The 25,866-nt window shown below is 56.7% G+C and overlaps 9 protein-coding genes across 9 annotated transcripts; 4 read left to right on the top strand and 5 right to left on the bottom strand.

Moving 5' to 3' along the window:
* Positions 1-1,021: 1,021 nt before the first annotated feature.
* On the bottom strand, positions 1,022-2,395 carry DICSQDRAFT_58720 (PLC-like phosphodiesterase; the record flags this gene model as incomplete). Its single annotated transcript, XM_007364972.1, has 8 exons — positions 1,022-1,194; positions 1,258-1,333; positions 1,392-1,766; positions 1,820-1,935; positions 1,988-2,014; positions 2,080-2,127; positions 2,186-2,264; positions 2,333-2,395. The coding sequence occupies 8 exons, from the start codon at positions 2,393-2,395 to the stop codon at positions 1,022-1,024; spliced, it is 957 nt and encodes a 318-aa protein (XP_007365034.1).
* A 1,333-nt stretch (positions 2,396-3,728) lies between these two features.
* On the top strand, positions 3,729-7,041 carry DICSQDRAFT_161168 (molybdenum cofactor biosynthesis protein; the record flags this gene model as incomplete). The annotated part of the gene is made up of 11 exons (XM_007364973.1): positions 3,729-3,759; positions 3,828-4,048; positions 4,116-4,581; positions 4,656-4,759; positions 4,815-4,917; positions 4,971-5,508; positions 5,562-6,255; positions 6,311-6,463; positions 6,516-6,662; positions 6,720-6,797; positions 6,860-7,041. The coding sequence occupies 7 exons, from the start codon at positions 3,729-3,731 to the stop codon at positions 6,142-6,144; spliced, it is 2,046 nt and encodes a 681-aa protein (XP_007365035.1). The 3' UTR covers positions 6,145-6,255; positions 6,311-6,463; positions 6,516-6,662; positions 6,720-6,797; positions 6,860-7,041.
* Positions 7,042-8,581: 1,540 nt separating this feature from the next.
* On the top strand, positions 8,582-10,359 carry DICSQDRAFT_169357 (uncharacterized protein; the record flags this gene model as incomplete). The annotated part of the gene is made up of 13 exons (XM_007364974.1): positions 8,582-8,628; positions 8,685-8,719; positions 8,775-8,944; positions 8,989-8,995; positions 9,070-9,108; positions 9,190-9,287; positions 9,341-9,426; positions 9,482-9,510; positions 9,552-9,692; positions 9,755-9,770; positions 9,823-9,871; positions 9,931-9,986; positions 10,065-10,359. The coding sequence occupies 13 exons, from the start codon at positions 8,582-8,584 to the stop codon at positions 10,357-10,359; spliced, it is 1,068 nt and encodes a 355-aa protein (XP_007365036.1).
* A 243-nt stretch (positions 10,360-10,602) lies between these two features.
* DICSQDRAFT_169358 (alpha/beta-hydrolase) lies at positions 10,603-13,091 on the bottom strand (the record flags this gene model as incomplete). The annotated part of the gene is made up of 12 exons (XM_007364975.1): positions 10,603-10,904; positions 10,964-11,216; positions 11,254-11,334; positions 11,399-11,641; positions 11,698-11,812; positions 11,869-11,999; positions 12,054-12,242; positions 12,301-12,369; positions 12,416-12,483; positions 12,544-12,667; positions 12,721-12,926; positions 13,004-13,091. The coding sequence occupies 12 exons, from the start codon at positions 13,089-13,091 to the stop codon at positions 10,603-10,605; spliced, it is 1,869 nt and encodes a 622-aa protein (XP_007365037.1).
* A 933-nt stretch (positions 13,092-14,024) lies between these two features.
* On the top strand, positions 14,025-15,478 carry DICSQDRAFT_104746 (uncharacterized protein). The gene is made up of 4 exons (XM_007364976.1): positions 14,025-14,426; positions 14,543-14,707; positions 14,788-14,949; positions 15,033-15,478. The coding sequence occupies exons 1-4, from the start codon at positions 14,029-14,031 to the stop codon at positions 15,325-15,327; spliced, it is 1,020 nt and encodes a 339-aa protein (XP_007365038.1). The 5' UTR covers positions 14,025-14,028; the 3' UTR covers positions 15,328-15,478.
* A 111-nt stretch (positions 15,479-15,589) lies between these two features.
* DICSQDRAFT_24744 (mitochondrial genome maintenance MGM101) lies at positions 15,590-16,275 on the bottom strand (the record flags this gene model as incomplete). Its single annotated transcript, XM_007364977.1, has 4 exons — positions 15,590-15,644; positions 15,701-15,907; positions 15,960-16,107; positions 16,170-16,275. Coding segments are annotated over 4 exons (516 nt in total), but the record flags the coding sequence as incomplete, so codon positions are not given.
* Positions 16,276-17,532: 1,257 nt separating this feature from the next.
* On the top strand, positions 17,533-21,345 carry DICSQDRAFT_169361 (uncharacterized protein; the record flags this gene model as incomplete). Its single annotated transcript, XM_007364978.1, has 12 exons — positions 17,533-17,585; positions 17,633-17,750; positions 17,815-17,847; positions 17,899-18,382; positions 18,436-18,500; positions 18,552-18,662; positions 18,721-20,010; positions 20,072-20,484; positions 20,542-20,569; positions 20,626-20,711; positions 20,767-20,806; positions 20,863-21,345. The coding sequence occupies 12 exons, from the start codon at positions 17,533-17,535 to the stop codon at positions 21,343-21,345; spliced, it is 3,204 nt and encodes a 1,067-aa protein (XP_007365040.1).
* A 307-nt stretch (positions 21,346-21,652) lies between these two features.
* DICSQDRAFT_169362 (uncharacterized protein) lies at positions 21,653-23,135 on the bottom strand (the record flags this gene model as incomplete). The annotated part of the gene is made up of 5 exons (XM_007364979.1): positions 21,653-21,874; positions 21,935-22,005; positions 22,060-22,240; positions 22,311-22,415; positions 22,488-23,135. 5 exons carry the CDS (start codon positions 23,133-23,135, stop codon positions 21,653-21,655), a joined length of 1,227 nt encoding a protein of 408 aa, XP_007365041.1.
* A 524-nt stretch (positions 23,136-23,659) lies between these two features.
* DICSQDRAFT_58440 (COP9 signalosome complex subunit 12) lies at positions 23,660-25,456 on the bottom strand (the record flags this gene model as incomplete). Its single annotated transcript, XM_007364980.1, is given in 11 exon segments — positions 23,660-23,900; positions 23,995-24,240; positions 24,292-24,353; positions 24,387-24,464; positions 24,535-24,627; positions 24,681-24,756; positions 24,812-24,878; positions 24,896-24,899; positions 24,964-25,054; positions 25,124-25,260; positions 25,313-25,456. 11 exon segments carry the CDS (start codon positions 25,454-25,456, stop codon positions 23,660-23,662), a joined length of 1,239 nt encoding a protein of 412 aa, XP_007365042.1.
* Positions 25,457-25,866: the final 410 nt, after the last annotated feature.

Consider the following 25,866-nt stretch of genomic DNA (forward strand, 5'->3'; position numbering starts at 1 on the left):
GCGTGGATACAACTCGGAGGCCACACAGCAAAGGCTTGAAGAGACCTTCTGACAGCGCATGGGAGGGAAGGTGCCACACCAGTGGCAGGCGGATGTCTCAGAGGCAGTGTTGGTGGGATTAGACTGGGTGCGCGAGGATCTATAAGCGCCCATGGAGCGGACTACTGTGTACTGCCTATATGAGAGATAGACAGATTGAGTATGGAGGATGTGTAGCAAAGGCTTGTAGATGTCATAGAGACGTACCAGTTAGAGGAGTGTCGACAAAGAGCGGAGTAGGCTCAGCGCGACTCGAAGATAGCGGGGAGATAAGCAGGCAGACGCGCACGAAGGACAAGAGGCAGGGAGGTCACACCGGTCACCGAGCGGGGAGTCACGGGGGTAAAGCCACCAGACGTTCAGGAGCTCGGATGCCCCCGGTTTTTCGCATCCGATTCAAGCTCCGAACGTCTGGTCACGAGACTACCTCTGCTTTGGATTCGACGTCCGTGGACGATAGAGGAACTCCAAGCGGGGACAGCCAGTTGGAGCGCACGCATGCGTCGTAAGCAGGCAAATCACAGCCGAGTACACGAACGTGCATGCTGGGAGGTTCTCAGGGGTAGGCGTGGATCAAGGCGTGGGACGAGCCACTTGAAGTCCGAAGGCCAGGAGTCGATACAAGACAGGTTTACGATGACAACGGGGGCTAATCTCGAGATGATAGCTCAGCGTCCGAGTCATCGTGGCATGGATACGCAACTTTGTGGATGCTGCTGTATGTAGTTTCGCCTATCAGCGTCAGACGCTAGACGCGTACGTGTTTACAGAGGTGCGTACGGGAGACGAAGGGCATCATCAACGTCCGGATTCAATTATGACTAAGTAGTGCGATGATGCGAACATGCAAGAGACTCTATGACTGAGGATAAAACAGGCACAGCAAACAACCCTGGGAACCGCTAGCTGGACGAATTACGCAAAGAAGCGATAGCAGAAATTCAAGAAATAGTCTATGGTCAGAAGTCGTGGCGCATGTTATCTAAGAAACCATTGGAAGCGGTTCCACGGTGTCGATCTTGCGGAATGGGCCCGCGTAACCCTCCAGGTAGACGTGGTCGCGACGCCGCGCGAGCATCTGTACAGGCGTGTAGAACTCGAGCGTTGTCCAGTAGAACAAACGACTGTGCTGCGCGGCAATCTTGTCGTAGTCAACTTTAAAAGAAGACATTCAGCTGTGAGGTCCAGTATACCGTATAGATCAGCTTGGAGGCATACCTTGCAGTGCCGAACGGAGATCCAGCCACGTCTTTGTAACGTCCGTGATGATCACGTCAACACCCCATCTGACCGCCTGCACGACGCGGTCAGCACACCTGCGCGTGTCGGACATAACGGGACAAGTCACGTACCTCGACCATGTGTTCCGGGTCGTTCACGGTCCACGCCATGATCTTCTTCCCTGCGGCCTTGCAGTCTTTACGGAACTTCGCGCCGTCCGCCATCGCGAGGGTCGAGAACCTAATCGAGAACACGTCGCAAGAGTCCCAGAAATACTTGCGCGCGGTGGCAATGCTTTGCCCAATGTATGACCGGCGGCAGTACGGCAAGTGCTTCTTCGCATGGGGAAGGAAACTGGGGTGCCACAGTCCCAACAAGATGCGCGGCGCAAGGGTCGTCTCCCAATCTGGTTGTGCGGAGATGATGTTGTGCATGAGAGAGAAGAGATGTGCGGGTTTGTTTTGGACCTTGACATCGACGTTGAACTTCACGTGTCGGTTCTCAGGCTGTCATGAAAGTAAGACGTGGAAGCAGAAGCGCATATAGACGGTGTGCCTACCTTCATGAGTAGCTGGATTGTCTCTTCGAAGGTCGTGAGAGATTGCTTAGGCTCCTTGACCGTCCGTAGTGCCTGCATCCCATCCTCGCCATACCACAACCTTTCCCTGATCAAGCCTGGAAGAGACGCAATGAGCGACCACTGATGCGCTTTGCCAAAGTTTCCTACCTGTTCCGTCCGTAACTCGGTCGACGGCTACAAAGACGCGTCACTCAGTCAGCAAACGCGCTCAGCACTCGACTCAAGAGTCGGACACTCACAAGGGTCGTGGAACATGATGACCACGTCGTCTACGGAAACGTGCACGTCTGTCTCACTGGTGTCACGAACTACAGCGCATAATACGGGACAGCGCTGGCAAAATACCGCTCTCAATGCCCTCGGCGCCATCGCGAATGGCGGCTTCGAAGCTTGCGAGCGTGTTTTCGGGGAAGCGGGCAGAGGCCTGTTACGCGTCACATGCAAGAACGCAGGTCAAGAAAGGGCGCAGGAGCAAGCAGGAGCATGACACACTCCGCGGTGGCCCCAACACTCGGGCATCACTTTTGAGATGGTAGGAGCGGCCGTAGCGGACATGGCGGAGTGGAAGAAGGCGGCGGAGAGGGGTCGGATGCGGCGGGTGAAGGAGGAGGGACTGCGGACGAGGGCCGGGCGAAGAGGGCGAGACAATGGACGAGCTTTTATAGCTGAGGCCATGCCGGCTGTCCTGTCGAAGTGAACGAGGGTGGTGGGATAATGAGAGAAACAAATTACGCGAAGTCGAACAAGATATATAGTCAGCGCTGCCCCACAAGCGATGCCCGCTGAGCTCGACTCGCCGCCGCTCGCCGCCCTCGGAAGAAATCTGCTCTCCACTTCCGACACTACCCTCGCGCTCATATCAGTTCGCTACGTCTGTCCCTGTTTCTTTTCCATCATCCCGGCTCCCATGACCTCCATTCCTGTATCACGCAACATAATGTCTCCTCGGCGACGTGCCTGGCGGGGTCTCGACGTGTCATGTTCGTGGCGCATATCTATCCTCCGAGCGAATCCAGCTTCAGCGCTGCTACGAAGTTCCCTCGACGGGACTGTCCGTGAATACCATATGCCTGCGCTGTCTCTCTCCGACGATCATTTGGTAACCTTCTCGGAACACGCGAGCGGATCCCGCTCGGATCCTACATCTCCCAGACCCGGCCGCCATGTCCGTATGTCGTGGTCGACAACTACTATTACAGATGCTCAGTGCTTGACATCGGATACATTCCACTTGAGCCAGCAAGGCACGAGACGAGTTCCGACACAGCAATGGGAGGTCGTCCAGGAGGAGCGTCCAGAGTCAAGTGGTCTTCATATGCGTTTGCCTTTAGCCTTCTCATCGCACGTGCTCCTCCCGATCGTTCTGTGTCCCGAACACTAGCACTGCGAACGCCTTTGCTGAGAAGAGACTTTCTGTTCCGCAGCGTCTATATGACATCCATTCATTCGGGCGGCCACGGTCAGGGTCAGAAGAACCACCCAGGCCTTCCCGCATAGTCATGAGACGAGGTTGGCTGCGCCACGCGCGTGAGACCTCACAAACGCAGTGGCTTTTAGCCTATGAGACGCTGCAGGGATCATCAGTGTCGAATTGACACATCAGCGACACATCGTCGCTTTTGGGCGTCGGCAGTCCGGCCCGGCACTACGAGAACGCGAGCAAGTGTCTCGGCTTACAGCCATATATATTCGTCTGTGGAAGCAGACACCTGGGGCACGAGGGCATACTCACTGTCGTTGAGACGATTTATGTTCATGTATCCCTTCTAGAGACCAACTGTTCGCATCGCAGTGGGACCACCCTGCTATATCTCGGCGGCCCGTAGATGTCAATGACGTCTGCGTAGAACGTCCAAATGCTCACAGGGTCCTGCTCCCTACTACCACCATGTCAGGGGCTCGAGTAGCGATTCTCGTAGGTGCGGACCGTCTTGCCACGATTAGAGACCAAAGAGCAATATACTCACTAAACGCCTGGATATCCCAGTAAGCGATACCGCGTCCCTCGACCCGTCCGCCGACCGCTCCGGCCCGGCGCTACAAAGCCTACTCACCCAAGCAGGATATGTGTGCACGCATCTCGAGATCGTCCCCGACGATGAAACCCGCATCCGGACAGTCGTCCTCGGGTGGTGCGATCACGGCGATGTGGACTGGATCGTCACCACGGGCGGGACAGGCTTTGGGCTGCGCGATAGGACGCCTGAAGTCAGTCTATATACCCGTTCGGATTCACTCCTACGTCGCATAGGTCGAACTCATATGTTGCACGCAGGCGATCAAACCCTTACTCGATCGAGAAGCCCCGGGGCTTGTGGCCTTGATCCTCAACGCCTCGCTCCAAGCCACACCGCTCGCAGCGCTCTCTCGTCCCGTTGCGGGCACGATCAAGAACACACTCATAGTCACCCTTCCTGGGAGCGTCAAGGCCGTCCAGGAGAACACAGCTGCCCTCCTTCAACCAGGGGTGATTGAGCATGCTATCGAGCTTGTCCGGGGAGGGACTGGGAGACGCGTCCACGAGGATCTAGAAACTGAAGGCGTGCGTGTACCGGCCGAAGGCTCCGTCGTCTCCGCAGGCTCAGCTAGATCGGGCTCTCACCACCACCATAACGGTAATGGCCATGTCCATAGCCACACTCATAGTCCCAGTCACACCCACAGCCATGGACACGGACACGACCACGGCCACAGCGTGCCACAGCCACGCAGCGTTCTGTCGCAAGACCCAGGATTGCCGGGTAAGCCATACTGGAAGACTGTTGAGCACCGATCTAAGCGCCGTGCGTCCTCCGCCCTCATCCCGCCTTATTAGCCCATGCCAGACCTAGGGAGTCTCCGTACCCCTTAGTGACTATAGCGGACGCACTTCTTACCATTCTTAGAGAGATACGACCGTTGCCTGTCTATGACGAACCCGTGAGTGCTGATGGCATGAGTCGAGCATATGAACCGAATATCAATGTCGGCGCAGGTATCCGAGGCGTTACGGGGCCTCGTGATCGCAGAGGACGTCTATGCGCCTCAAAATGTCCCTGCAACGTTCACTACCAACGTGGACGGCTATGCGATCAGGTGTACGTGTTCCTCGATGTTGATGCATTACAGTAACTGATTGCGAGCCCTCCAGCGACGGACCCGCCGGGCATATACAGGGTCCTGACCTCCCGCAATCATCTGCTCTCTATCCCAGTACCGCCAGGCGCGGTGTTCCGCGTCAACACGGGGGGTCCGCTCCCGGCTGGGACCGACGCAGTGATCATGGTGGAAGACACCCGCGTCTACAGCACACAGAGGTCCCCTACCGGCGAGGAGGTGGAGGAGAACGAGATCGAGACGCTCGCGCAGGTATCGCGCGGCGAAAACGTTCGCGATCCTGGGTCTGATGTGCGTCAGGGCGACCTCGTGCTCGAGCGGGGTACGGTGGTCAACAGCTCAGGCGGCGAGATTGGCACGCTTGCGTTCGTCGGGCGGACGAGGGTGAGGGCGCATAGGAAACCGGTGGTCGCGCTCCTGAGCACGGGGAACGAGCTGCTGGACGTGCAAGCGCCTAACCCTCTCCCCAGCGACGGATGGGGTGGTATATGGGATACGAACCGTCCTTCTCTAAAGGCTGCGCTCGTCGGACTCGGATACGAAGTGGTAGACCTCGGAATTGTACCCGACAAGTCAGTCCATCACCATCGTCTCCACACCGTCGTACGCCTGACCCCAATGACAGCTTGCAGGCCCACGTCGAAGCTCTCCAGCGCGGTCTGGGGTCCGCTGACCTCATCCTCACCACAGGCGGGACGTCCATGGGCGTCGGCGACCTCCTCAAGCCCGTGATCGAGTACCACCTGGGCGGGACCATCCACTTCGGCCGCGTCCGCGTCAAGCCCGGCAAGCCCACCACCTTCGCGAGCATCCCCACCCCGGGCGAACGCGTCGAGCGCGTGCCGCTCTTTGCGCTCCCGGGGAACCCCGCCAGCGCGCTTGTGATGTTCCACATATTTGTCATCCCTGCGCTGAGGCGGCTGGGTGGGTGGCCCGAGGTGCGGTGCAGGCTGCCGAGCGTGAGGGTGCAGATCCAGGAGTCGCTGCGCCTCGACCCACGCCCGGAGTACCATCGCGCGATCATCAGAGTCGCTCCCGAGGGTTTGAAGGCGTACAGTACTGGGGGACAGCGGTCGAGCAGGGTCGCGAGTCTGAAGGGGGCAAATGGGCTTATCGCGCTGCCTCCGAGGGTGGAGGGCGGGGCCAGCAAGCTTGAGATCGGGGACTACGTTGAGGCGATCCTTATTGGAGAGTTACAGATGGCATAGATGTGATAATGGAGAAGGCTAGCGGTACAGATACGGTGTTGTACAGTGGATGGGACGTTAGGAATCGTTCGTGCAGGGGTATCGAGGTCATTTCTTCATAGCAGCGAGTTCCTGGGGGTGCAAGTCGGTTGAGATCAAGGCTCGAAGGCATACTGATCAAGCCCACCATGGCATCCACTTCGGCCTGCAGCTGCGCTGCTTCCTCTTCGAGCTTCTGGCGCTGTCTGGCAAGCATCTGCAGCCGGCGCACATCAATCTTGCTCATCCCAGCCGTGTTCGCAGTCGCCCTCGAGGAAGGGCGGGACTGTAACGCCTCGACCTGCGATTGCACTTGAGCGAAAGAGCTGAGTCGGTCTGCTCCTGGGACTCACCTTCGCTTGGAGTATGCTCTCTCGTTTCAAGAGAACCTGGAGGCCCTTCTCTGCGCGAGAAAGGAGCTCGTTGATCTGCGGCTCTATCTCGTCGGTCAAGTCCGCCTTGTATCTTCTAACGGTACCCTCATCAACGAGGAGGAATACCTGGGAGCAAGCGGACAGTGAGGTTGAAAACTGGGATGCTATACACTACAGGCCTACTCGTTCACTGTCGAGGACTTTCGTCATGCGAGGAAGGTCGTACGTGCCTTGCCGAATGAGTTCCTGTGCCTCGTACGCCTAGCAAATGCAGCCATATTTATCAGTATATTCAAGCTACGAGCGTAGTTTAGCGAGCCTACCTCGTCACAGCAGTCTTCCATGGCCATGACACATTCTCGGAGATACGGGCTGCATGTCGCATTGGTGTCTACAGCTCGATACAGTTCTGGGTTCCCTGGAAATATAGAGTCCCTGGGACCCAGCCTCGGATGGACTGATAGACGAGACACTCTGTGGCTCCTTTCCATCTTGGATGTGTCCGTGGCTCGTCTCAAACAAGCAACGCAAGCGCCTACCCCCGACGCGTTGTGGCTGCGCCGACGCGTTCGAACAAACAGTGGCAAGCACATTTCGGACTCCGCTGGGGGCGTGGTACATAAGCCTCCGCAATTTGCAGCGTTGCACTTTTCTGCAGTGTCCAGCCAACCTCCGAAGCGTCAGCCCTCCCGCAAGGGCTGGGACCAGACGTTCGCTCGTCTGAGGACGTTGTTCACTGTTGGCGGAGCGAGGCGTCCTTTGCAGGACGCTCACAAGAACGATGTTCGTCGTCCTGCTCCCCCTCACCACGACTGAGTCCGCCCCTCGGGGTGTCGATTCGTCGGAGGGGTCGATGTAGGGCGGCGAACGGGCGTTATATTCCTTAACCTTGCGTATATCCCCGTCTTCGGGCGGGGTGCCACTATGTGGCTGTGACGGTTTGGTGAAACCATAACGCATACATGTCTTACGCTTACATCCGTACTTCCTCTGTCGTAGAAAATAATGAGTATTCGTTCAGGAAACACATTTCACGCTTGGTGCAGGTATGCATCGCCTGTAGACAAACCAGTTGCTACACATCAGCAGTGTGCTATGTGCGGGTCTGTAAGTACTTTAGTCCCTTTGCCTCGTGTGCTATTCATCTCCTTCGTGCCGATATAACATGCGACGCATCAGTATGTGGTTTGTCGCAGACACAGCCGTCGTATCCTGTCCGGTCTGTGCTGTTACGATCGGACGGTACGATATGCAATGATGCAATCATTCGAGGAGTTTTACTTGCCACGTTCAAACGGTCCCTGCTCCAAGATACCATGTCTGATACGATCTGCTACGACTTTCGTCATACAATCCGTGTCTGTTTGACCATCCAACGAGCGAGGTAGGCAGCGAATTTACTTTGCACGCCCGGTGGTAAGCAGTGTCACAGCCGCACGTCTTCAGGGTCCTTGGCTGATTATCAATCCACAATCGCTCCTACGTGAAGTAAGCCTACCGACGCCCTTGTCTGCCATCCGTCAGGCTTGCGACAATCTGCAGGGATTTGCATTGACGGCCCCGAGGCGTCGATAGTGTGGCGGTGTGTGCAGTGCCGGTGGCTGTAAGCCCTCTGACTTCGCCAGTGACTAGTACTTACACAGTACTGCTGTACCGTCAGTAGGGTCGCAGTCACTGCGCAATGGCCTGATACTATTGATCCTACCCCTTACTACCCCTCGCTACGTTGATGCGACCGGTTCACCATCAGGCTTTTTTTGCAGGGCGCCACCGAAGCCACATAGTTTTGGATCCGACGGGTAGATCACGGAGCAGATTTGTGAGGTGAGCTAGGCGTACCCCATTCAGTGGCCGGATATGCGCTGCTAGTGCCAGGAACAGGCTTGGTAACTGCCCTTGGGCATCTTTCGATAATGGGACATGTTCATTGATATAAAAAGCAGCTACATAATGGCGTCTTGGTCGCTTTTCCGCCTGTCACTTCACATTATTCGTTAATTCCTTCAGGGACCGTTCTTGTACTTTTCCCCGGTCTTTTGTAAAGTATGTCAGTTTCAGATTCCTCAGACCTCATCGCAGAGCTTGCCTCCATGTGGGTGGTCATCGTGGAGTCACTCGGCTGTCTATGCTCACTAGTTTCCCCTGTAGTCAGATTGGCAATTTCTTCGCCGTAGCAGGTGCAGGTGAGTGGGTCGCCCGAGCACGGGCGGTGCATTCCCAACTCATGTGTGGGGCTAGGCTTGATCGTGTACGAGTTCATGATAACCTTCAATAAGGAGGTGGACCTCTTCTGGAAACGCAAGATCACCTTGTCGTCTATTCTATTCCTCCTTAATCGCTACCTTCCCTTGATCGTGAACATGATTTATGCACCATGGCCATCTAGTCTTTCTCCAACAACATACGAAGTAAGCAGCATCTCTCTTACTCATTTGTCTGTTGGGCTGAACAGAGCAGGGGTAAGGAGTGATTCGCTGCCCTACCGCCCTCCCAGGCTCACCGGAGAACAGCTGTAAAGCATTGATTTACACAGCGGAAACCCTTGAGATCTTCCAATATCTTCCCTGGGCAGGTACGTCTCCGGCGCACCATTAACGACCGGATAATGGCAACAGAGGCAGCTCAATCCTGACGGTACCACGGCTACGCGCAGTGTTCTCTGGCTTACGAGCCTACGTGCTCAGTTCTAGAGCGTGGCCACTTGCGCTCTTCGTCTTTGTTCTGAGTCTTGCGCCTGTAGTCATCAACTACGTAAGTCTTCCTGGTGAGCGTGGGGAAGGAAGCTGAATTGCCCATGCCTCTAGGTTACGCTAGGGTATGCAGAAGTTTTGTTCGACGCCACGTTAGGCTGCGGTGTCACAAGCCCTCTGACTGATGCTGTGCAACAAGAGTAGGTGATCCATAAGTTGCTCCACCGACTGTCGCTAACAGGATCACTTGCCTAGCTGTGCGTGTGCTGAAGCGGGGACATATTGTGTGTCAGTAGCTCACGGCTGTCTCACCTCCCATTCGCAGTCACTATCGTATCTCGGGTTTGTCTTATCACCTCCGACCTCCTGGTCTTGGCTATTACTTGGATGGGAACATACAAGGACAGTAGAGAGATGAAGCTGTTGGGCCAAACGACGTCGCTATCTAGTATTCTCTTTAGAGACGGTAAGCAGCCGACTAGCAACCTCGCGTAGGATTCCGTGACACTAATTATCTTGCTCTCACAGGCATAATGTACTTCTTGTGCGTGCTCATATCACTTGGATGTGTCCTTCGTCTGTTGATCAAACTATAGAGTTCTCCTAATCATGAACACCTTGCACCTGAGTTTCTCGTTGCGCTCCGTAAGTTTCACTTCCGAGTCCTTCCCAATGTCAGCACACGTGCTTGAACTACCACACAGATACTCAATCAAAACAACGAGAACAACGCTAGTTACATCACGATTCTCACCGAACCGTACGTTGCCTCGCTCCATGCGTCCCTACAATCTCACCGCTGACACCAGACACGCCCACTTACACATCCTGTTCGTAGCATAACCGCAATTCTCATCTCCCGCTTCCTCATGGACCTCCAGGACGCCAGCAATGGCAAGGGCCACCAGCACTCCCTGTCGTCCGTCCAGCTCGGCCAGATCGGCACCCTCGACTTCAACGGAATCATCGGCTCTCTGGGCTCTACGCTTGCCGCCCCAGGTGAGGGACATCCTTTTGAGCCGGCCTCCACTGCGGAAGACAGCAGTGCCACAAGGGCGGACGGCCTCGACTCTTTATCGGACTCGGGGACTTTCAGTGAAGACACGGCCTCGAGGACGATAAATTCTTGTTGAGACCGGACTTGGGGCATGTCTATGTGCCATCGGATTTGCTGTATCACTATACTATACCTCCCCCTCGCAGCGGACGTGCGGGTTTCTCGTCCACTGCCTAATATACTCTAGAGCAACTATACAGCGGGAACCGAAGGAAAGGAAGGATTCCAATAAACCCATGTAAGGTACCGAGAGTAGTAAGTACAAATAACCCGGTGTCCTTGACGCCAACACGATGCCATCTACAACGCAACGAACAGTTCATCGCGGCCGAGGGCTCCGCCGATCATCATCGTCCTCGTCCTCATCCTCGTCGCCCACGTCGAAAATCGCCTCCTCCTTGGGGAGGGAGTCTGCGCGCTGCTTGCCCTTGCGCGACCGGAAGCCGTTGCCGTTGCCGTTGGGCTCGTCGGCGAGCGCGGAGTTGAGCGGGATGTTCTCCTCGTGCGTCGAGAACGGCAGGCCGCGGAGGCGGTTGCGTTTCGAGCGCCACCAGAGGAAGCCCCCCACGAGGATCGCGATGAGCACGAGCACGAGCGCGGCCGAGCCGGCGTTGTAGTACGCTGATCGAAACGGCGGCGGGGTCAGCGTTCATTATCGGAGGAAACGAAAGGTGCCATACCTTCCCACATGGCCTTGTCCTGCTCGGGAGTCTTGGTCGACACAGGCGAAGGCGTAGCGGCCTCGTCTAGTTTAGCGGGCAGCGGCTTCGCGTCTTCCCCCACGGCGCTTGGGATGCGCGCCGAGCCGTCCGTGATGGCAGTGAAGTTCACGCCCATGAAGCGCAGGATCATGTCGTGCGCGACGTGCGGAACGTCATAGCCGACCATATGCGAAGCGTTGAAGATCTGCACAGCAACGAAGTCCGTGTTATACTGGCAGTGTGGATGTCAGGGCAAGACGAGAACGCACCTTGACGTAGGTCAGGTTACGAGAAGCCACCCACGTCCCTGCGGAGGTGCCATCTACCGTCCAAGACTGCGTCTGCACTTTCTGCAGGTTGACGAAAATGGGTGTCAGGCCTTTCGCCGCTAGTCACAACCAGTCATGTACTGACCCCAAGTCCGGTCTCGCCGTTCCAGCGCATAGCCTGGATCATGCTCTCCACGCCGACATAGTTGCAGATCAGGTCCTGGTCGCCGACAAAGAGCATCACAGGAATCTTCTCCAATACCCGAGGTAGGACCGTGATAGACGAGTTAGATGTACGCGTCGAGAACTCGACATGCACCCGACTTTTGCATTCGACCCACTTGCCAGGGGCCCGGTCAGCGTGCAACGCGGAGACCACATCCTTGCGCTTATACCAGAACGATTTAAAAATCGGAACAACAGCAAGGGAACCACAGTACTCACCGCGAGGTACTTGTAGACGGCGTCGAGGTCCGGGGGCCAGTTCATGCCGCACTGGGGCTGACTATCCTCTAACCGCACGTCATAGATGTTGAGGCACTTCGCAACGCCCTGTTCTCTAGTGTATGATGAGCTGCCGTTGGAGGCTGGCTCACTGTAGGAGTTCGGACGTACTCGTGGTTCTTTCCCGCGATCACGCTCATCATCACGTTCTCACACACGTCGACATGTACGGGTTCCCTATCGGTGATCTTGGCCAACTCGGCCGTGCACTGATCGGTGACGTCTTTCGCAGCCTTGTACTCCTATTGAGAGGTCGTGCTCAATGGTGAACAAATTAATTGAGAGTAGCGACGTACCGTCGACGTCTCCTCGAGAATCCCGTGCTTCACGCTGTAGTCCAGATAGGCAGGGTATTGTCGTCGCGCGTCCATCCAGCCATTACCAATCGCAGCCCCCTTCAATGGGATGTCCAGGGTGGAGTTGAGGACCGCGTCGGCGAAGTATGGTATATATTGGCCCGCAAAGCTTTCTCCGGTAATATAAGCCTGCAAAGACGCAGGCTTTCAGACTCTGCGGACAAGATAGTAGAAGGTTGGTGCGCACGTCGACATTTTTGTACTCGGGGAAGACCTGGTAGAAATTCCGCAGGAACTCTACGAAGTGCCCAGCAGCCTGGGATAGTCATTACACCGTCATAGAAGCAGGGGCATGAACTTACCTCGGGAAGCTCGTGATCGAACTTATTTGAGGGCGCGTACGAGAAGCCAGTGCCCGCCGGCTGGTCAACTGAACGGGTATGAAAGGGGTCAGATATAGCATACTCCCGGATAGGACGGTAGAATGCACCAAACACCATGGTCGCGTACTCCTCCCAACCTCCTTCTGCAGCCTTCAGGCCACCCTTCCCGTCTGTCCGCCACGGTCCAATTTCCATCATGAGCCCGTCGAACGACGAACATCCTGGGCCGCCCTACCAAAAGCCCCTTCAACATAGAACATGATAGTATTGAACAGAGAGCTCACGTTCAACCAGAAGACAATTCGCTCCTTATCCGCAGTTCGCCGCGCTTTCACCATGAAGAAATACAGGTGCGCTGTTACGTCGGACGGCGATGCGACGCTCGCGCCTGGGTCAGACGGGAGATGGCCTCCGTACATGTGCAGCGGTCGCCTCTCATCCTGGTGTAGGTCCGGGAGGTGCGGGATGTAGAAGGACGCGGCGGAGGGTACTAAGGTCGGATGTCAGTCATTCAGTTTCGATAGTGCGCGGTAGCGCGCCGAGAGGAGATCGAGCACAGTGACCCACCATCTGTAGGGGCGCCGGAGGTATGTTTCACGAGTGAAACCAGAAGGTAGAGTAATGACGCGAGGTGTAAGGAGAGTGCGGGATGCATGACAGCACGGCGTGCACGCGTCGCGCGCGGGCCTAGTCGATCAATCAAGCCGCCGAGCCAAGACAAGCTGGGACCGAGCCGGCGGGAAATGGCCAGGAAGCTGGTAGCGACGAGCAGAACCAGCTCGACGGTGCTCTGAGAGCAGCAGGCGTCGAGGAGTAGTACCGAGGGGTGCAGGAGGAGGGAGAGAGGTCGAGCTCTGTCCGACAGTACTGTGCGCACTCTTCACTGCTGCGCGCGCTGTTCCTGTGATATTGGAACTACAGTGAGTGCTTAAAATAGCGGACCATGTGCGATAAGCGCTCAACGGACGACAGAAACGTAGCTCTCCTATGACAATAGTGGGCTGCCTTGACCCAAGAATTGAGGGATGGATAGATATGCACCTGAGGAATATGCGCACTGGATATCAGCCCAATATCTGAGCTGCTTTGAGCAGTATGCCCATATGAAATGTACAGACTGTGTTTATAGGGTGAAAATCCGAGAAACCATGGATACTGTACTATGCCCATATCCAGGCATGTCAGATAGGCTTAGTTGCAAAGTGGCACCCACGCCCTGACTCGCGCTTTGCCCCCTCCCATTCCTGACAACATATGCCCGCGTATACTCGCAGTCCCTACTGCCCTGCACAAGCCATATACACAGCGGAGCCTTCTTGACACCGCGCACTACGATTACATCGCGCCAGCTATCAGGGGGAAAGACAATGGAACAATATAGCACCTCCCCAGGCACGGCCTAGTCTTATCTCCGTTCTCATGCGAGACCCGCGCCTGCCCACTGCAAGGCGCACGCTGACTTCGCGCCCCCACCTCACTCCAGACCTTGGCTTTCACGCGCACACCCCGCTCTGCCTCTTGCGCCCTTTCCTGCGCTCTACCCACATATCTATCTACTTCCCCCGCCTTGAGCCGAGTCACAGTCTGGCGCAATGAAGCTCGCCGGGATCCTCTTCACCTCCCTCCTCTGCGCCGCGTCCGCGCACGCGCAATACTTCTCCGCAGGATGGACCCCAGGCCAGAAGGTCGCTGACGAGCAGCCCCCCGAGCCCGCGTACACCTTCGAGCCCGCCGCGCAGGCTGCGTCGAGGCCCGCACCCGCTCCCGGCGGGAAGCAGCTTGGGTTCGTAGACAAGATCCTGACGTCGGGGCCCGTGTCTTCCCTGTTCGGGAAGATTGGGCTGAACGTGTCAGAAGTAATTGCGCGGGGAAGCGTTTCGCCTTGGGACGAGCGGATACCCATCATCACGGACCAGAACTACGAAGAGATCATCGTGAACGAGAAGCTGACCCCTGAGGAGGAGAAGGAGCGGGTGTGGTTCCTCATCGTGTACGTATCGTCTCCTCGCGCTCGCGTGCGTCCCGAGCTTGCGCCCTGTGGGCCTTCGCAGGATTCAGGATACAGAAGACCAGAAAAGCTAATGTCGACGGTCGTGTCTCTTACAGCTCCGTGACGAGCTCGCAGAACAGCGAGATCTCCAAGATCGTCGACAAGTCCTTCGACGACGCCTACAACGAGACTCTCGCCGCCGGCGACCTTCCGCATGTCCGCTGGGGCCGCATCGACTACATGTCCGTCACCTACCTCACGACCAAGTGGGGCATCTGGACGTGCGTGTCTCCCTCCCTTTTCCGCGGTCTCTCACGCCCACGCCTCGCGCTGACATCCGCTATGCGTTCGATCGCTGCAGGGGCCCATACCTCATCGTCCTCAAGGACCGCGGGCAGACGCTGCGGTTCTACAAGGCGGACCGCGTGCGCATCAGCAAGGAGCTCATCCGCGAGCTCCTGACGGAGGAGCTCTGGCGCGAGACCCCCGTGTGGAATTCCAACTTCGCGCCCGGCGGCAAGCGGTGCGTACTCCCCCTCCTCGAAGTTCTGGGGTTTCAGCCGCGAGCTGCGACATGGAACTGGAACGCTGATACTGTCCTTCCAGGGAATTCGTGTTGCACTACTACGGGATCGCGCTGATGTATACGTTCGACGTCATCAACCGCGTGCCGCGGTTCGTGCTCATGATCGCCTCGGGTGGTATCGCCAGCATAGTGATGCGCTTCCTGCACAAATCCACTCCGCAAGACGCGAGGCCGAAACCATCCGAAGCGGTGCCCAAAAAGACTGCAGACACTGATGCGGGCACGGCGGTGAGCGGCGGCACGACTGCGGTAGCCTCCTCTACTGCAACCTCGAGCCCGAAGAAGGGTAAGCAGCGGAAAAATGGGAAGAAGTAGACGGAAGAGAGCCGCGTAACTTGTCCAAGGGCTGTATACTACATACGCGCTAACCCGGTTGGAAGAGAGGAGTCGGCCCGAGGGGAGGTCCCTCATGCGCTGCTTGTATCTAGCGTTGTAATTCGGTTGTTCGTCTATTTGCAATATCTCCCGTTCGATGCACATTCTCGAAACATGATCTCAATGTTCGAGAGCGGTGATTATAGGTGGATGATCTAGTACAGTGTGACAGGGGCCAGATGAAAGGTGCAAGATATCAAGTTTCCTTGAAGGGGTACTCGAACGGGGGTTGGTCTTTCCGACGCCACAACTTCCTCCTGCAGACGAGACGTGAGCACCACGGAAGGATGTGTGAGAGTGAGAGTGCGCGCACTTCTTTTTGGTCCTGGTGTCTTCGACGAAGACCTCTACGCAGTGCTTCGCCTTGAACTCCCGGATGAAGCGTGGGTCCCAGAGCTCGCTAGCTATACCGAGGTCTTTGCAGCACCGCATGAGCGCATTGCTCTTGCACGCCTCCGTCGCGGTGGGGATACCACTGGGGTCAAAGTATTCTTGCTCTCCGCGGGCGATACCAACGAGTCTAAGACCATGCCACTGAGCAGAAGCAACCAAGGGAAAGGCACAGTACTGACCTCCCCAAGCACACAAGCGCATACTCCCTGCTCACGACCCGAGGCCCGACGTTCGTCTCGCTCCTGGGCGCGAGCCCCCACCCGCCAGGGCCGAACGCCCTGTTCAGTACGCGGCGGTACTTGATTTCAGGGAGGTATATCAAGCCATCTGTGATACACATAATGAGCCTCCTCTGCACGCACGCAAGTACTAAGCAGTACGTGACGCACCAGGCTTGATCTCCACGTCCATAGAGTCCACAGGCGCAAGGAGCGTCTCCGCGGCCTCCTTCGGGAATGGCTGCGTGGACAATCCAAAATAACTCTTCGACCAGTCCGGCGAATTCGGGTCCTTCGGCGACCCGCTGATCGTCGCGGACTCCGCGAAGTCGATGGGGGCATACGAGGAAAGACTCGGGCTCACATCAGGCGGAGCAGAGGATGCCTGGAGCACAGAGGAAGAGGGTATGCTCTCGGGTTGCGAGCCATACGCTTCGGGGGGGATCTCGACCTCGTCTGCGATGTCCGTCTTGCCCTTCCCTGGGGGGTCGGTCGCACGTGAGGTGGACGTCCTCGTGGCCGTGCGTGGGGTTGTAGAGGCCGTCCTGGAGGTTGCCTGAGCAGCAGTAGCGTAGGCTCTGTTCGCCGTCTGCGTATTAGGGAAGGCGAGGCGGGCCCTGGTCGCCGCTCTGAGTAGCATTCTGGAGGACATGATCGTGGATGGGGCAGGTCGACTGAGGCTGCAGGCGACGGACTAGATGCTGGTGACGCGCTCGTGTCGCGGCGTGTGACGAGCGCGACGCGTTACAGTCGATCGCGACTCGCGACTCCCCGGCAGCGCATCTTGCGTTTAGCCACCATCGCATCCCGCCCTCTGTCCCGCCCTCTGCATCTGCATAGAGTACTGAACACAGTGAGCACAGGCTTCTTGAATATTTGGCTGTACTATCATCACGCCTACAGGTCTCCCAACAGGCTCTACTCCGCCTCGATGCGTCCTTCCAACAGTTCACGCTCGAGAGCGCAGTCACAAGCTGGGCCTTTGAACCCGAACCCTCCGTCGGCGACCGCTCTCCGCCCAGACAAGGATGGATGGTATGGCACAAATGAAGCACCACTCAGTGCATCCACAGCGCAACCGCAGTCCAATACCCATCTTCGCCCGTCTTCCAGTGCAGCATTGCGACCTCCATCTAGCACGTTCGCCCGGCCTCCCTCGAGCGCGGCAATGCGACCACCTCCTGGTGCTGGCATACGTCCCTCATCCAGCGCTGCAATCCGGGCCTCACAAAGCGCTCCTCTCAGACCTGCCTCTAGCGCCTCCGTCAGGCCGTCATCCAGCGCGTCCCTCCGGCCGTCGTCCAGTGCGTCTGTAAGACCGGGATCAAGTGCCTCCACCCTCCGCCCGGGTACAAGTGCATCCGTTAGGCGTCCTATCTCTCGACTCTCCCAGCGACCTCCCACCCGACAGTCCACGCGGATACTTCCTTTGTGTGAGGCACTGGTATCGCAAGTCACTGGGATAACCTCTGCTGCAGATGAGGAAAGTTATCAGACTGCCGTGGAATACGTCACGAAGAATTTAGACTCCACGATGAGGCCTGGTGGAAGCACAGGCTGGGCGACAGTAGACAAGATGATTAGGGGGTGAGCGAATTGCCCTTGCACCTTGATCTTGTGCTGAGGATGCTCAGTCATGCCAAAAAGGCACGGATAAACTCAGAGGATGTACTGGCGGACGCGCTGGAAAAGGCATACAAGAAGCTCAAGGACCAAATCAAGGGCCACAGCGACCTCGATGCTGGTATTCAGGTTCGAGAGCGACGTTCACTGCATCGTGGAAAACCCAGCACTAAGGGGAGCTATGTTCACGCAGCGGTCACGAATACCCGATCATCTGAAGTTCTTGGTACGGAAACCTATCCCGGACAACGACAACTTTGGCTGACTATGAAGACAGGCTGCCCTCTCTAATCCCCCATCATCATCATCATTGGACACCGCCGAAGCGATTATCGATAGAATCGACAATCCTCAGCCAGAGAAAGCAAAATTGACATGGAAAGACATCTTTGCGGAGGAGCCGCTAGAAGGGCAGCACTGGGAAGGCGCATACGGTCTACCTCCCGGAACCACGGTAGAGAATTGGGAGACTCGCAGCGACGGCAGCTCACCCTCGCTGTCCCCTTGGGATAGCGACTCAGACTTGGACGAGTCGAGACCTGCCTCACGTCTGTCTGATGTACCAGAAACGCCTCCGACGCCTCCTACGGAAGGGACAGACCCTGAGGTGCCGAGGTTGGATCCTCCGCTCGACCCCATGAATGCGTATCGACATAGGCAAGACGTGGAGGAGCTGCATTCCAGACAGTACTGGAGATCGGATTGGCGGTCGGATGCGTCTGTCCATCAGCAATTTGATCTCGGAAACGCCTCGTCACTAGGTTAGCATACAATTATAAAATTCTAACTCGGTCATAGGACTAATTCGGCGTAGCACCTGCCTTCCATCGTGCTCTGGGTTCACGAGCTGTGCTAAGCATCGACGGTCCAAACAAAGAGGTTTGTCTCCTGGCTCTAATGACGTCCAATGTATGCTCAAGGGCTGGGCAGAATTACCGACATGAGGAAGATATTGTCCGGGAAGTCCTCACGGGCCTTCAGGGTCGACGGAACATGATGTTCACTTGGGTGCACAGCGGCCCAGAAGCTTTCTCATTCGTCGTGCGTATCACCTACAGTAGAAATCGCAATCTCCCTTGAACTCACTCGAGATCCCTAGCTGTCATCCTCCGCTCCCCGCCTACTGCATCTCACTGCGGGTGCTCAGGCATCCATCATCTCATCCTTCGCAACCCTCGCTACCGTCCTCGTCCACCTCCGCAAGTTCACATCCGCGATATTTACCAAAGCATCAGGCAATATACCACCTACCTCCGACGGCCAAGGGCAGCCAGCATATCTCACTCGCGCGCAGCGACGGATTACGCAAACTCTTGAGGCGTTCGCGGACGCATTGGATGCTGAGGTCCGCGCGTTCGATGCGTGGTGCGCACAGCGCGAGGAGGATATGTGTCACGCTCGCGCCGGGCTTGGCGGGAAGCTCGTCGTCTCGCTCCTCAGCCTCGAGAAGGCGATTCGGGACAGTTTTGGCTCCTCCTTCCCTGTCCTGCTCGACATCGTGCGCCTCGTCGTACGGCGCTCACAGCGCCTGCACGACAACGAGGAGGCCACGGAGGTCTGGACGCTCCCTGACCTGCCTCAACGTGCCCCGCCGTCGACGATTACGGCTACCTTACTCGACGCACTGCTGGTCGCGGCGCAAGAGCACGTCTCGATGGGCGACGCTGTCACCTCGTCGGCCATCGTTCGCGTCTTCACTGCGAGCGCGGAACCGGTATGGTCTATGATCTACAAGTGGATGCGCGACGGGATGCCTGTGCGCGACGGGCAGCTCGGGGCCTTGCCGCTGGCCGCGCAGGTGCACTCCCCGCTGAAGGCGCTGCAGGACGAGTTCTTTGTGGAGGACAACGAGATGCTCGTGCTCGACCCCGACTTCTGGGCCGAGGGATTCGCGCTGCGGGACGGACACTCTGGGACCGCTCAGGACGAGGACGCAGATGAGCTGGGGCGGCCGACCAGCGTACCGGTCTTCCTCGTGCATGTGGCACAACTAGTCCTTGCGACGGGGAAGGTGGCGGGGCTGTTGCGCGTGCTCGGAATCTCTGCTCTTTTCGACGGGGAGCGCTTAGAAGATGGGACGACGACTAGGCCCTGGATGGCGGATTGGCGATCGTTCAAAACGCTCCTCAAGCAGCCACGAGTGCACGAATGTATTGATGGGACGGGAGAAGTCACGGTCTCCTTGGAGGGCGCGGTTGCCTCGTCTGAGAACCTCTCACGGATCGTGTATGACGAGCTGCTCCCCTACTCGGAGCTCGCGCACGAGGCGCTCAGGAAAGTCCTGGTGGACGAATGCGAGTTGTGGGCGCACCTCAACGCAATGGAGGATTTGTTCCTCATGCGGAGAGGGGATGCTATGTCTCATTTTGTCGACGTGTTGTTCACCAGGGTAAGCGGCTCACATGGCTATGTTTCGAACGATACATGTTGACAATTGGGATGCCGGACAGATGGACACCCGCGAACGATGGAACGACTTCCACTTTATGAACTCCGCCTTTCGCGACGTCGTCTCGCTCTACTCCGGCCGCACGCGCTGGATCGATGCGTCACTCGTCCGGTTCTCCTTTCCTCACAAAGCTCAGGGGAAAGGTGCCCTGCAGGAGAAGAACATCGCACAGACGGTTCGTGCGCTCGATGGCCTTCTCATCGAGTATGCGGTACCCTTTCCTCTCACGTACATCTTCGGTCCGCGGGCGATGCGCGTGTACTCGAGCATCTTCACTCTCGTGCTGCAGATACGCCGGGCCAAGAGCGTGCTGGAGAGGATTCTCGTGCGGGGTGGGCTCGCCGCGGGTAAGCAACTGGACGCGGAGATGAAGGTGTTCTATGCCATGCGTGGGAGGTTGTCGTGGTTCGTGAAGTGAGTGTGGTACAGACATCCGCATGGCTCCACACGATAACTGACGTACACCGGAAGCACCCTATTGAATTTCATTACGACCAACGTGGGCCAGACTGGCTTGGTTCATTGCGTCGTTCTGGCTGACAAATGCATATGTAGGTCATTCATACTCAGATCCTCAAGTTCCATGAGGCATTCAGACAGGCCAGGTCATTTGACGACATGATCCGGCTACAGAACGAGCAGTACGCAGCAACCTTCTCTCCGAGGCCAGGATGTACTCTGACGCTCAGATATCAGCCTGGACAAGCTCGAGGGGCGTTGCTTGCTCCAGAAGAACGTGAGTCCAAGGAGCAATAGCGGCCTCGCCTACTCAGCTCACACGCGGCCACACAGACCGTCGCGCTTCACCGTGCGATCATGTCCATCCTCGACATGTCTCTGCACTACACAGAGTGTTTCGTCTCCTTCGCCGGCGACACGACGCACGACATCTCGCGCGCCTCGCTCGTCTCATCCCGACATCGGCATCGGCATCGCAGTCGCCGCATGCGCAAACAGAGACGCGACGTCATCGGGTTCTCCGACGCGCCTTCGCTCCTACAGCATGCCGAGGACGACAGCTCGGACGAGGAGGGACTGGACGAGGAGAGCCTCGCGGGGCGCTCCGGACGCGAGCCGTCGTTCTCGTTTGGGGCGTCGACGACGGCGTCGTTCACGGAGGACGGGTTCCTCGAGCGGCTCGACAAGATGTCGTCGGAGTTGGACGCCCTTGTGCGCTTTGTGAGGAGAGGCGTGGAGAGCCTTGCCGCAGGGGCGAGCGAGGCTGCACCGGCGTTTGGGATCTTTGCGTTCGCGCTAGAGGACTGGGATAGGTAGTAGCTACTTTTCGTCCGAAGCATATCTGCTATAGGTGGTACTGTACAACGGACATGAGGGAGTTACTAACGATCACCTTGTACAATAACATGAAGTAATAGCGCTACATCTGGTTCGAAGGAAGGGAAGACAGATTCGGAGAGGTGACGGTGACAGATAGTCGCATGGTGAGGACAGCGGCGATTAAAGGCGAGGTGCATAACACAGCAATGTCGTAGATAAAGAAGGGATCAGCAGCAAGGTATTGACAGACAGAGCAAAGTGACATTTCGGGGAAGGTGTCGCGAGGACGCGGGGTTGCTGAAGCTCAGCCAGACATTACGCTCCTACCGCCTTTCCTGTCGACTCGACGGTTTATACCACCAAGAAGGATCTTGATAAGAGTCTCTGCGTTGAGATGACCTCCCAAGTACGGCGTGGTATCAACAATATCGCGCACGCCTTGTAGACCTGCGATATCGTCGTCTAATTGCCTCAAGAACTGCGTTGCGTTCTTATCAGTGCCAATCTGAACGAACTGGATACCAAGCTGTTCATGAACGATTGAGCGACAAGACGTAACGTAGTGGGTGTTTGTAGGACAGCTTACCTGGCTCAGCAGGTAACCACCATTGTCCAGCCTGCGCGCCGCATTGACTATCACCTCCGCAGGGTCATCAGCTGGACGAACATGATCAGCATATAATGAAGTGTCTGAAAGTCTTCGAAACGTACTTGCTGCACCATCCGTTAGAACGATGTAATTGATGGGCTTCACAGAGTCTTCACGTCCTGCCCTTTTGGCATTCTCCAGCTCATTGATGTACCCTCTTAGAAGTCTATCGAGCTTATCGCCTATCGGTGTGAGACCTCGCGGGGATACACTGTTGAACAATCGCTGAACCTGTGCCGCGCTCTGTTCATAGTAGGCGATGGTCTATGTGAGTGGGGCTGCCAAATTGCGCTAGTACCGGGATGGACATCACCTTCATCCTCTTCCCCTCCTTTTGGCTGTTCAGGAAGCAGACGTCAATTCCGTCCGCGTCGTAGGTGGCCGCGGCCTCGGCGAGGGCGGCGAGGGCGCTCCTTGCCTGTGTAAGTGTAAGTGTAAGTTGTGTCAGTAACTATGGCCATATACACCAGAGCAATCCCAGAGCACCAACCTCGCTCCACCGATCATCTTTCGTCATCGAAGACGAATCGTCAACCACGATCACGGTATCATACTTCCTCAAAATCTCAAGCGCGTCCTCGAAGCTCTCCTGGCGGAGGGGTCTGCGCAGGTATGCCAGTCGCTCCTCGTCCGTCGTCCACTTTGGCGCAGCACTAGATGCGGACCTCGAGGGAGCCGGCACAGAAATGCTCCAAGAGACAGCAGGAGAATCCGAGCTACTCGAGGAGAGGTTGCCACCCGCGAGGCTGCCTTGCGCAGCGCCGTTATAGCTCACGGGTCGCTGAATGAACGGGTTTCTGCTCCTCCTCGCGTCCTGCGAGTGCGAGCGATGGTGGTTTTGAGGCGTCGGAATATTCAGGAGGTTGCTGTCGACGGGTGAGTTCACTGGATTGCTCAGGGCTTCCTGGTACGACGGTGGCGGGGCCTGTGATCCCGGACGGACTCCTTGTACAATTGCGGACCGGCTGCGTCGATGTGTCCCGCTAGAAGGCACTTGAAGAGATAGAGCTGGGTGGCTCGACGCGTGCGCGGTGGCGCGGCGATGGACGCCTTCCGAGCTCTTGTCATCTAGACCTTTGAGAGGGCCGGGGTTAGAGATGTACGACGCGCTAGGGGATTTAGATGAGGAGTTTCCCATGACCGTCCTCAGTCGATGGTTTGGTATCTGGGTGGGAGTACAACGATTAGTTGTGCTTGTGGACGCGTCTATCCAGAATTTATAGTAGCCGCGTTGCAGGGCCGGAGCCTAAGCAAGAAAGTACTGCAGGGGCGTTGAGGCGGTGGCCCTGGGCGCCCGTATGCGGCAGTCTGGCATGTCATGCGACGCTTTATGCAGCTTGAAGCACCGCATCGAGTAGTACTGCATACTGGTTCCCGAGCGCAACAGAAAGTCTATCGAGAACACGATCCGCTATGACTATATCATTCAGACCATGGCCACGAGTACAAGACATAGCCCTAGAGTTTGTGCGGATATTTCTGGTTGCGGCGAGGACGGAAGCGAGTGACTGTCGCGAGAGCTCGCCCCGCCTATCTAGATTGGTCGGAGCGACCTGACTCGTATGTATGTGTACATATGCTGTGCGATCGTGCATTCCAGATATCCGGTGATCCGCTCCATGCTCTGTGGGTACGTATCCAGTACACCTCGAGGTCCGGCGCTCACTGCAAAAGCGCAAATGGGGTGGGCCGATCGGCAAGTCGGGGGAATGCGTCCGCCTTCGCGAGGACCACCATCTGCTTTTCGTGCGAGATGTAGCCGCGCATGAAGCCCTTGTAGATCATATTCGCCACCAGGCATTCCGCCTCCTCCGTCGTGATGTCCTTATCCTCCCCTGCAATCAGTAGCGCCGCATGGAACATGGACACCGGTATCCTCGTACTCTTCTCGGCGGCGATCCACCTAGTCAGATGGTTAGACGGATACACATCATGGCGGTGGAAAGGAAGACGAGAATGAGATCGCAGATATCGCGTAAGGACGATGAGCCACTCACGCTCGGCGGAACAGCCCTCGAATGCAAAGCTCACGTGCTCTGTCGAGCGTCAGCCACAGGTTGAGATCGACGAGCCTCCGCTCAAAGCGGTCAAGCGATGCATCATAGGATCGAATGTCTCCGTTGCGAATGGCAGCGATGAAAGGCGAGTATAGGTCGTCAAGCACAGGGAACCGCGCAAGCAGCTCTTTTGAAGGGAGGTGTCCTCGGAATAGGCGTAGCGGTATCAGGTAAGTCAGTATGCGCCTTAAACGTCATGTCAGTTTGGGATCAAGTGACCACTTTCGAGATACTCACTCCTGGTTGCTATGTGCGCCGGTATAGCAATTGTAAAAGGCTTGTGTCAATTCTTGCTCAGCCTGTAGATAAGTGACGTTGGGATATTATTTCACATCGCACAGGAATAAACATGCCTTCGCGAAGTCCTCATTGAGAAAGCCGAGCATGCCAATATAGTATCGGTAAGTGACCTAATGGCGGACAGGCAGGGAAGTGTCCAGTTCACACACTACGCCAATACCGCGCAGCATTGGTACGTACTTGATGGGAACGAGGATACTGGGATAGCGGCGGGATATCTGGGTTCGCGTTGATTGCGCGTAGAATGTTCTTAGCCAGGGATATTCGTTTCACCTGTTTCAATGGTTAGTAATCTTCTGGCTATGCTACCCGATACGCATACGTACCCGGAAGTAGCACTTGAGGATCAATCCGACCACGTAGTACACACCCCATTTCCGTGATTCTTGCACAGGCGATTGCCTAGGAGCCGCATATATTAGCACGGCAGTATATGGCGGACCCGTAGGTACCTCACCTATCCGTCACACAGTGTGAGAACGCCCTGCTGATGATACGGGCTGTCTCTTCCATATTCGCGGTGCCTTCTTGCCCATTGGACACACCTTCTAGGTCAGCCTAGTCCTTGGTGAGTGGGCTAAGCCATTGCATCGCATTAGGAGAGCTCACATCAAATGCGAGGTCCCGCAGATCTCTCAAAATGGAGAACAGCGCAGGCAGAGTCCAACCACTGTTGGTGGCAAAGAATCGTAGGAACAGCCTAAGGAGGTGGGGCGGACGTGTGTTCTAAGTGAAACACCTGCAGACGGCACCGACCCAACTCACTCACGAAACTAGGGTGCACTCCTCCTTGAATGCCTCTGTCGCCCGCTTTTTGCCGCAGTGGTTCACGACCAAGACGTACTGCATTGCAATCTCGTCCCAAGGGCTCTCAAGGCTGCCCTCGTAATAAGAGAGTGATTGCCTCTATAACAGGGTCAATGGACCGTTGCACGACGCGATTCCGGAAAGTGCCTACCGTGATATTACCCCGGAAGTCCTTCACCAAGGCCTTACCATGCTCGCTCGTGGGTTTCAGCAAGTAGGCGAGTTCTGGGCCCTTCTCCTCGCGCAACGCCTGTGCCAGCTGTGTCAAGAAAACGGAGAACTTTGGTGAGGACATGAGCGCAGGTTTTCTGCGCTCTGACCAACAGATAAACACAGGCTGGTTGACCAAGCCAAGTAGAGGGTCAAGCGAAGGTAAGAACTTGTTGGCCGCCGCCACCTTCGCCGACGCGGTACTGCGCAACCCTAACGTGGGGTTGGCTCGGATGTAGCGGACCGGGGTGTCATAGACATCGGCGTTCAGCCTCCTGCGCAAATCGCGACAAAACGCCCTGTTTCCGGATAACGACGGCCATGGACGGTGCGCTTGAGAAACATACTGGTCCTGCTCATGATATCGCATTGCGTGCATCCAATGGCGAAAGCACAACTCCAACGACTTATCGCCCAAGTAGATACCGGGTTAGTATTGCGTCAGTTCACGGGCGCCGCCGATCATATCTTCATGGGCTTCGGTGAGCACAAGCA

This window comes from Dichomitus squalens (assembly GCF_000275845.1).
Source record: "Dichomitus squalens LYAD-421 SS1 unplaced genomic scaffold DICSQscaffold_10, whole genome shotgun sequence".
Taxonomy (NCBI): Eukaryota; Fungi; Basidiomycota; class Agaricomycetes; order Polyporales; family Polyporaceae; genus Dichomitus; species Dichomitus squalens.

Bases quoted from the DNA above. Each gene is read 5' to 3' on its own strand.
- DICSQDRAFT_104746 (XM_007364976.1), top strand. From the start codon at position 14,029: ATGAAGCTCGCCGGGATCCTCTTCACCTCCCTCCTCTGCGCCGCGTCC. The intron at 14,427-14,542 runs GTACGTATCGTC...TGTCTCTTACAG, and splicing joins CGGGTGTGGTTCCTCATCGT to CTCCGTGACGAGCTCGCAGA. The intron at 14,950-15,032 runs GTGCGTACTCCC...CTGTCCTTCCAG, and splicing joins TTCGCGCCCGGCGGCAAGCG to GGAATTCGTGTTGCACTACT.